The following is a 10,023-nucleotide window of genomic DNA, read 5'->3' on the forward strand; positions in this document are numbered from 1 at the left end:
ACACAGCCAATGGATGTTAGCTTAGCACATACAAACAGCCAATGGATGTTAGCTTGGCGCATACACACTGCTCAATGGACGTTAGCTTAGCACATACACACAGCCAATGGATGTTAGCTTAGCACATACACACAGCCAATGGATGTTAGCTTAGCACATACACACAGCCAATGGATGTTAGCTTAGCACATACACACTGCTCAATGGACGTTAGCTTAGCACATACACACTGCTCAATGGACGTTAGCTTAGCACATACACACAGCCAATGGACGTTAGCTTAGCACATACACACAGCCAATGGATGTTAGCTTAGCACATACACACAGCCAATGGATGTTAGCTTAGCACATACACACTGCTCAATGGATGTTAGCTTAGCACATACACACTGCTCAATGGATGTTAGCTTAGCACATACACACAGCCAATGGATGTTAGCTTAGCACATACACACTGCTCAATGGAAATTAGCTTAACACAGTTCACTGTGGTGTTAGCTTAGCACAGCTCACTGTGGGTGTAACACAACTCAACCAAATAAACAACATCTAAACAAAGTAAGATGGATGCTTGGGGAGTGAAGTGATTCTCTCTCACTCACTCACACTCTCTCTCTCTCACTCACTCACACACACTCTCTCTGTCTGTCTGTCTCTCTCTCTCTCTCTCTCTCTGTCTCTCTCTCTCTCTCTCTTTCTCTCCCTGAACTGGTCTGTCCGCCCTGCGACTAGTGACGGAGAGAGACCAGTTTAAAGAATGTCGTCGGCCTGGTCCCGCCTTCACACGGCTCCTCTGATTGGCTGCCAGGCCCACCCCTGATTGGTGCTGAGCTTCCAGTCCAAACTAAGAAGGTGAAGACTGGAGCTGTCTGTCTGTCCACCTGCCTGTCGACCCGTCGTCTGTCTGACTGTGAGTCTTACTGGTTGCCTGTCTGTGTCCTTCTGTTTCCGTCTTTCTCTCTGTCTAACTGACATTTTGTCTTTCGCCTGTCTGTCTGTCCGTCCGTACGTCTTTCTGTCTGACAGTGTGTCTGCCTGCCCGTCCATCTGTCTGCCTGCCTGTCCATCTGTCTGACTCCCTGTCTGTCTGACTCCCTGTCCATCTGTCTGACTCCCTCTCTGTCTGACTCCCTGTCTGTCTGACTCCCTGTCTGTCTGTCTGACTCCCTGTCTGTTTGACTCCCTGTCCATCTGTCTGACTCCCTGTCTGTCTGACTCCCTGTCCATCTGTCTGACTCCCTGTCTGTCTGCCTGCCTGTCTGACTCCCTGTCTGTCTGACTCCCTGTCCATCTGTCTGACTCCCTGTCTGTCTGCCTGCCTGTCTGACCCCCTGTCTGTCTGACTCCCTGTCCATCTGTCTGACTCCCTGTCTGTCTGACTCCCTGTCTGTCTGACTCCCTGTCCATCTGTCTGACTCCCTGTCTGTCTGACTCCCTGTCTGTCTGACTCCCTGTCTGTCTGACTCCCTTTCCATCTGTCTGACTCCCTGTCTGTCTGACTCCCTGTCTGTCGGACTGACTCCCTCTCTTTCTGACTCCCTGTCTGACTTCCTGTCTGTCTGTCTGACTCCCTGTTTGTCTGACTCCCTGTCCATCTGTCTGACTCCCTGTCTGTCTGACTCCCTGTCTGTCTGACTCCCTGTCCATCTGTCTGAATCCCTGTCTGTCTGCCTGCCTGTCTGTCTGACTCCCTGCCTGTCTGTCTGACTCCCTCTCTTTCTGACTCCCTGTCTGTCTGACTCCCTGTCCATCTGTCTGAATCCCTGTCTGTCTGACTCCCTGTCTGTCTGACTCCCTGCCTGTCTGTCTAACTCCCTTTCTGTCTGCTCTCTCCTCAGTGTTTGTTGGAGCGTTGAGGACCTGGAGCCATGGGCCAGCTGCTGACCAGGGCCGCCCCCACACACCCCCCCCAGGTAGGTGTGTCCCCCCCAGGGTGTCCCCGGGGGGGGGGGTGTCCCCCCCAGGGTGTCCCCCGGGGGGGGGGGTGTCCCAGGGGGGGGTGTGTCCCCCCCAGGGTGTCCCCCGGGGGGGGGTGTGTCCCCCCCAGGGTGTCCCCGGGGGGGGGTGTGTCCCCCCCAGGGTGTCCCCCGGGGGGGGGTGTGTCCCCGGGGGGGGTGTGTCCCCCCCAGGGTGTCCCCGGGGGGGGGTGTGTCCCCCCCAGGGTGTCCCCCGGGGGGGGGTGTGTCCCCCCCAGGGTGTCCCCGGGGGGGGGTGATCCCACTAGGGGCCGTTAGTTTGAGCAGATTGTTGTTCATGCAGACAGAGTAACAAACAACAAATACACACACTCAACTTCACAGCAGAGTAGGTAAAGCGTGTGTGTGTGTGTGTGTGCCTGTCTATTTGTGTGTGTCTGTGTGAGAGTGTGTGTGTGTGTGTGTGCGTGTGCTTGTGTCTGTGTCTGTGTGTGCGTGCGTGTGTGCGTGCATGTGCGTGTGTGTATAATGTGTATCATGTGTGTAATGTGTGTGTATATTGTGTGTGTAATGTGTGTATCATGTGTGTAATGTGTGTGTGTATATTGTGTGTGTGTGCCTGTGTGTGTGTAGGTGGTCTGTCTGTCTGACTCTAAACTCCCCTGTTCAGAGTTAGGGTTAGGGTTAGAGGGGCTGGAGCAGGTACCTGTCTGTCTGACCCCTGTCTGACGGTCTGTCTGTCTGACTCTAAACTCCCCTGTTCAGAGTTAGGGTTAGGGTTAGAGGGGCTGGAGCAGGTACCTGTCTGTCTGACCCCTGTCTGACCGTCTGTCTGTCTGACTCTAAACTCCCCTGTTCAGAGTTAGGGTTAGGGTTAGAGGGGCTGGAGCAGGTACCTGTCTGTCTGACCCCTGTCTGACCGTCTGTCTGTCTGACTGTAAACTCCCAGTCCAACCATTGTATGTTGTACGTCCTGGCACTTAATGTACACACTTATTGTACGCACTTAATCTGCATTGTACTTATTCATAGTACTTAATTGTGTAGCGTCTACAGTAGCTGCTATCACTGCTGTACACGAGGAATGGGTTAGCCTAGCGATTGTAATACTTGCACTTGGCTCTATGAACATCTTTACTGTACCGACAGCGACTTCTTATGACAAATGGACTTATTGTACGTCGCTTTGGATAAGGTTAGGGTTAGCCTAACCCTAACCTTATTGTACGTCGCTGTGGATAAGGTTAGGGTTAGCCTAACCCTAACCTTATTGTACGTCGCTGTGGATAAGGTTAGGGTTAGCCTAACCCTAACCTTATTGTACGTCGCTGTGGATAAGGTTAGGGTTAGCCTAACCCTAACCTTATTTTAGATCGTTGTGGAATATAGCGTCTGCTAAATGCCCTAAATGTGTGTGTGTGTGTGTGTGTGTGTGTGTGTGTGTGTGTGTGTGTGTGTGTGTGTGTGTGTGTGTGTGTGTGTGTGTGTAGGTGGTCTTGGTGGGTTAGTGTGTGTATAATGTGTGTATATTGTGTGTACATTGTGTGTATGATGTGTGTATAATGTGTGTATATTGTGTGCGTGTAGGTGGGTTAGAGTGTGTGTATATTGTGTATAATGTGTGTATATTGTGTGTAGGTGGTCTTGGTGGGTTAGTGTGTGTATATTGTGTGTAAAATGTGTGTATATTGTGTGTATAATGAGTGTATATTGTGTGTATAATGTGTGTATATTGTGTGTGTGTAAGTGGGTTAGATTGTGTGTATATTGTGTGTATAATGTGTGTATATTGTGTGTAGGTGGTCTTGGTGGGTCTGGACTCTTCAGGGAAGTCGACTCTATTGACCCGCCTCCTCACAGGAGAGGTGAGTGAACACTCGGCCAATCACAGGCCTGCGCTGTTGGACACCAGCCAATCAGAGGCCTGCGCTATAGGACACCAGCCAATCAGAGGACTGCGCTGTAGGACACTTGGCCAATCAGAGGCCTGCGCTGTAGGACACCAGCCAATCAGAGGCCTGCGCTGTAGGACACTTGGCCAATCAGAGGACTGCGCTGTAGGACACCAGCCAATCAGAGGCCTGCGCTGACCCTGATCTCTGACCCTGCTCTCTGACCCTGACCTCTGACCTCTGACCCTGACCCTGACCTCTGACCTCTGACCCTGCCCCAGCTGATGGAGACCTCCCCCACGGTGGGCTTCAACGTGGGGACGCTGGAGCTGGACCAGAAGGACGCCATGACCCTCTGGGACCTTGGGGGGCAGCCGCCCATGAGGACCCACTGGAGGTCAGTGGGTCCTCATGGGCGGCCCCCCCCCCCAAAGCCACGACTGCCATCACGTGTATAATGTGTGTGTGTGTGTGAATAATGTTCGTATGGTGTGTGTGTGTGTGTGTGCGTATAATGTGTTTGTATGTGTGTGTTTGTGTGTGTGTTTGTGTAACGTGCGTGTGTGTTTAAAGTGTGTATGTGTGTGTGTATAATGTGTGTGTGTGTGTGTTTATGTATAATGTGTGTGTGTGTGTTTATGGATAATGTGTGTGTGCTTGTGTGCGTGTGTGTGTGTTTATGTATAATGTGTGTGTGTGTATAATGTGTGTGTGTGTGTGTGTATAATGTGTGTGTGTGTGTGTGTGTTTATGTATAATGTGTGTGTGTGTGTATAATGTGTGCGTGTGTGTATAATGTGTGTGTGTGTGTATAATGTGTGTGTGTGTGTGTGTGTGTTTATATATAATGTGTGTGTGTGTGTGTAGGCAGTATCTGGACCACTGCAGGGCCCTGGTCTATGTGGTGGACAGCAGTGACCGCGCCCGCATGCCGGAGGCGCGAGCGGCCCTGAGGCGGCTGCTGTCTGAGGAGCAGCTCAAGGGCATCCCTCTGATGGTGCTGGCCAACAAGAAGGACCTGGACGGCACGCTGACCATCCGAGAGGTGACCCCTGACCCCTGACCCCTGACCCCTAGCCCTAACCCTGACCCCTGACCCCTAGCCCTAACCCTAACCCCTGACCCCTAGCCCTAACCCTGACCCCTGACCCCTAGCCCTAACCCTGACCCCTGACCCCTAGCCCTAACCCTGACCCCTGACCCCTAGCCCTAACCCTGACCCCTGACCCCTAGCCCTAACCTCTGACCCTAGCCCTAACCCTAACCCCTGACCCCTAGCCCTAACCCTGACCCCTGACCCCTAGCCCTAACCCTAACCCCTGACCCCTAGCCCTAACCCTGACCCCTGACCCCTAGCCCTAACCTCTGACCCTAGCCCTAACCCTGACCCCTGACCCCTAGCCCTAACCCTGACCCCTGACCCCTAGCCCTAACCCTGACCCCTGACCCCTAGCCCTAACCCTAACCCCTGACCCCTAGCCCTAACCCTGACCCCTGACCCCTAGCCCTAACCCTGACCCCTGACCCCTAGCCCTAACCTCTGACCCTAGCCCTAACCCTAACCCCTGACCCCTAGCCCTAACCCTGACCCCTGACCCCTAGCCCTAACCCTAACCCCTGACCCCTAGCCCTAACCCTGACCCCTGACCCCTAGCCCTAACCTCTGACCCTAGCCCTAACCTCTGACCCCTAGCCCTAACCCTGACCCCTAGCCATAACCTCTGACCCCTAGCCCTAACCCCTGACCCCTAGCCCTAACCCCTGACCCCTAGCCCTAACCCCTGACCCCTAGCCCTAACCTCTGACCCCTAGCCCTAACCCTAACCCCTGACCCCTAGCCCTAACCCCTGACCCCTAGCCCTAACCCCTGACCCCTAGCCCTAACCCTAACCTCTGACCCCTAGCCCTAACCCCTGACCCCTAGCCCTAACCCTCTGATGGTGCTGGCCAAAAAGGGCGTGGACGGCACGCTGACCATCTGAGAGGTGACCCCTGACCTCTGACCATGAGAGGTGACCCCTGACCCTACGAGAGGTGACCCCTGACCATATGAGAGGTGACTCCTGACCTCTGACCATGAGAGGTGACCCCTGACCCTACGAGAGGTGACCCCTGACCATATGAGAGGTGACCTCTGACCATATGAGAGGTGACCCCTGACCTCTGACCATGAGAGGTGACCCCTGACCCTACGAGAGGTGACCCCTGACCATATGAGAGGTGACCCCTGACCCTACGAGAGGTGACCCCTGACCATATCAGAGGTGACCTCTGACCATATGAGAGGTGACCCCTGACCTCTGACCCTGCCCTGTGCTCCAGGTGTCCCGGTGTCTAGAGCTGGACTCGTACAAGGACCGGCGCTGGGAGATCCAGAGCTGCAGCGGGCAGCAGGGACTGGGGCTCCAACAGGCATTCATCTCTGTGGCCAAGCTCATCAAGAAGAGCTAGGAGGAGGAGAGGGGAGGAGGGGAGAGAGGAGGGAGAGGAGAGTAGGGGAGGAGGAGAGAGAGGAGGAGGGGAGAGAGGAGGAGAGGGGAGGAGGAGAGGAGGAGGGGAGGAGGAGAGGGGAGGAGGAGGAGAGGGGAGGAGGGGAGAGAGGAGGATAGGGGAGAAGGAGGAGGAGGAGAGGAGGAGGAGGAGGATAGGGGAGAAGGAGGAGGGGAGGAGGAGGAGGAGGATAGGGGAGAAGGAGGAGGAGAGGAGGGGAGGAGAGGAGAGGAGAGGGGAGGAGGAGGAGGGTCAATGTGTGAAGAGGAGGCAGACATTGTTTTGATGTGATGTATTCTTGGGTCTGTTTGTATATATATGATTCCTGATTTGACAACCAAAATAAAGGACATCCTGTCTTCTGTTCTGTAGTTGTGTGTGTTTCTATGTGTGTGTGTGTGTTTGTAGTGGAATGCATCTGATATTCAACTTTTGACCCCCGTTTTCCACCAAGGTCAAGGAAGGCAGGTTAGGAAAGGAGGTGATGAAAGGCGACAGGTCGTTTATTGACCATTCGACCGAGACCCACTAACTTCCTCTGGGATGAGGTCACTTACTGTGTTAAGAAGACAGAGGCAGACAGCTGTGTGCGTATAAACTTTATTAGTCTGCTCGTGAACATCAGCATCAGAGATCAGCATCTTTGGCACAGAGCCATGACATCACAGCGAGGTTATGACATCACAGGTAGGGCATGCGTGCGTGTGTGTGTGTAGGGGGTCGTATCCATGGTTACATGTAGAAGCGGTGTTTAGTTAGTAAGTGACTTGATGTTGACCTCTGACCCCCAGAGGCTTTGATACACAGGACAGCTTGGAGCCGTCTGATAGGCTGAAGCACCGACCTATCACACATCATATGGCTCCTCACAGGACGCTGGTCCATTACCCTCTGTCCTCCACTCCTCTCTCTCCTCCTTTCCTCTCCTCTTACTCTCTCTTCTCCTCCCCCCTCTCCTTCTCCTCCTCTCCCTCCTCTCCTCTCACTCTCTCTTCTCCTCCCCCCTCTCCTTCTCCTCCCTCCTCTCCTCTTACTCTCTCTTCTCCTCCCCCCTCTCCTTCTCCTCCTCTCCTCTTTCTCTCTCTTCTCCTCCCCCCTCTCCTTCTCCTCCTCTCACTCTCTCTTCTCCTCCCCCCTCTCCTTCTCCTCCTCCCCCTCCTCCTCCTCCTCGTCCTCCTCTCCCCAGGCAGAGGGGCTGTGTCTCCCCTGGGGGAGAGTAGCAGAGAGGGAGTACTCCACACTCACTCCCTCTGACACCCTCGACACCTCCCCCTCTGACAACCCTGAGATCTCCTCCCCCCTCTCCTCCTCCACTCGCTCCTCAGCTCCTCCAGGGGCGAGCTGGGAGTGGACCTCCATGAAGGGGAGATCCTCGTCAGCGATGTCCAGAGGAGAGAGCTCCACGTGGGCCTCAGTACGAGGAGAGTCCCCGGTCTGAGATGGGGCCTGCGGCTCTGCGGGCTGAGACTCAGAGCCGCTCCGGGGCTAGGGCGAGAGACATAGAGACACAGTGAGAGAGAGAGAGAGAGAGAGAGAGAGGGAGGGAGAGAGGCATAGAGACACAGTGAGAGAGAGAGAGAGAGGGAGGGCGAGAGGCATAGAGACACAGTGAGAGAGCGAGCGAGGGAGGGCGAGAGACATAGAGACACAGTGAGAGAGAGAGAGAGGGAGGGCGAGAGACATAGAGACACAGTGAGAGAGAGAGAGAGAGGGAGGGCGAGAGACATAGAGACACAGTGAGAGAGAGAGAATGAGAGAGAGAGGGAGGGCGAGAGACATAGAGACACAGTGAGAGAGAGAGAGGGAGGGCGAGAGACAGAGACACAGTGAGAGAGAGAGAGGGAGGGCGAGAGACATAGAGACACAGTGAGAGGGAGAGGGAGGGAGGGCGAGAGACTTAGAGACACAGTGAGAGAGAGAGTATATAGATATATGCTATAGCTATGTAGATAAAGATATAGATATGTAGATAAAGATTTGTAGATATATACATGTATATATTTAGATATGTAGATACAGTATGCAGATGTAGAATGTAGATATGTATATGTAGATCGAGATATATAGATATATAGATATAGAAATGTAGATAAAGATATAGCTTTTTAGATATAGGTATATAGGTATGTAGATAAGGATATAGATATGTAGAAATAGATATATAGATATAGCTATGCAGATAAAGATATAGAATTGTATATATATAGATTAGGATATATAGCTATAGATATGTAGATAGACCTATTTAAATACGTAGATATAGATATAGAATGTACCTTTCGCAGGCTGAATGACAGGGGCGGGACTTTGAAGGATGCTCTCTGCTGATTGGAGGACAGGCTCTTCTTGATCTTGTCCCTCTGCTCCTGGGAGACGATCTTGGAGCTCATCTTGGTCATCTTCTTCTCGATGTTGTGCTTGGAGAACGCCCTCTTCAGGCTGTCCACCTGCACACACAGAGCTACATGAGGCTAACGCTAGGTGGGGAGCTAACACAGCGCTACATGAGGCTAACGCTAGGCGGGGAGCTAACCTCCTCCTTCAGGCTGTCCACCTGCACACACGAGGCTACATGAGGCTAACGCTAGGCGGTGAGCTAACCTCCTCCTTCAGGCTGTCCACCTGCACACACAGCGCTACATGAGGTTAACGCTACATTAGGCTAACGGTAGGGGGGAAGCTAACCTCCTTCAAGTTGTCCACCTGCACACACAGAGCTACATGAGGCTAACGCTAGGGGGAGCTTACACAGCGCTACATGAGGCTAACGCTAGGCAGGGAGCTAACCTCCTCCTTCAGGCTGTCCACCTGCACACACATGAGGCTACATGAGGCTAACGCTAGGTGGGGAGCTAACACAGCGCTACATGAGGCTAACGCTAGGTGGGGAGCTAACCTTCTCCTTCAGGCTGTCCACTTGCACACACAGAGCTACATGAGGCTAACGTTACAGCTACATGAGGCTAACCTCCTCCTTCAAGCTGTCCACCTGCACACACAGAGCTACATGAGGCTAACACTAGGTGGGGAGCTAACACAGCGCTACATGATGCTATCGCTAGGGGGGGAACTAAACTCCTTCATGTTAGTACTGAGCTAGCCGGTCATGAGCTAAGCCTCTGTAGGCTAATGCTAAGCTAGCGTGTGGCTAGCTCACCTTCTTGAGACTAAAACTAAGCTAGCAGGGGATAGCTCGCCTTCTTGAGGCTAATGCTAAGCTAGTGGGGGCTAGCTCACTTTCTTGAGGCTAATGCTAAGCTAGCAGAGGGTAAATCACCTTGTTGAGGCTAATGCTAAGCTAGCAGAGGGTAAATCACCTTGTTGAGGCTAGTGCTATGCTAAAGGGTCTAGCTCACCTTCTTGCGGCTAAGACTAAGCTAGCGGGGGCTAGCTCACCTTCTTGAGGCTAGTGCTAAGCTAGCGGGGGCTAGCTCACCTTCTTCAGGCTCATACTAACTAGCAGGGGCTAGCTCACCTTCTTCAGGCTCATGCTAAGCTAGCGGGGCTGGCTCACCTTCTTCAGGCTCATGCTAACTAGCAGGGGCTAGCTCACCTTCTTCAGGCTCATGCTAACTAGCAGGGGCTAGCTCACCTTCTTCAGGCTCATGCTAAGCTAGCGGGGCTAGCTCACCTTCTTCAGGCTCATGCTAAGCTAGCGGGGCTAGCTCACCTTCTTCAGGCTCATGCTAAGCTAGCGGGGCTAGCTCACCTTCTTCAGGCTCA

The 10,023-nt window shown here is 53.3% G+C and overlaps 2 protein-coding genes across 2 annotated transcripts in view; one reads left to right on the forward strand and one right to left on the reverse strand.

The window, feature by feature from the left end:
• Positions 1-830: 830 nt before the first annotated feature.
• arl11 (ADP-ribosylation factor-like 11) lies at positions 831-6,270 on the forward strand. The gene is made up of 6 exons (XM_079735280.1): positions 831-912; positions 1,841-1,915; positions 3,718-3,783; positions 4,092-4,207; positions 4,678-4,855; positions 6,133-6,270. The coding sequence occupies exons 2-6, from the start codon at positions 1,871-1,873 to the stop codon at positions 6,259-6,261; spliced, it is 534 nt and encodes a 177-aa protein (XP_079591406.1). The 5' UTR covers positions 831-912; positions 1,841-1,870; the 3' UTR covers positions 6,262-6,270.
• Positions 6,271-7,413: 1,143 nt separating this feature from the next.
• The window catches only part of LOC307074285 (caveolae-associated protein 2-like), a gene marked incomplete at its 3' end in the record, with an annotated part of 7,743 nt that continues 5,133 nt past the window's right edge, over positions 7,414-10,023 (reverse strand). Inside the window, exons 5-6 of the mRNA XM_079734301.1 lie at positions 8,577-8,747; positions 7,414-7,785 (exon numbers count right to left, since the gene is read on the reverse strand). Of these exons, the coding sequence (XP_079590427.1) occupies positions 7,414-7,785; positions 8,577-8,747 (543 nt within the window). The remainder of the gene's footprint in view (positions 7,786-8,576; positions 8,748-10,023) is intronic.

Source organism: Pollachius pollachius, assembly GCF_949987615.1.
Source record: "Pollachius pollachius genome assembly, chromosome: 4".
NCBI classification, from domain to species: Eukaryota; Metazoa; Chordata; class Actinopteri; order Gadiformes; family Gadidae; genus Pollachius; species Pollachius pollachius.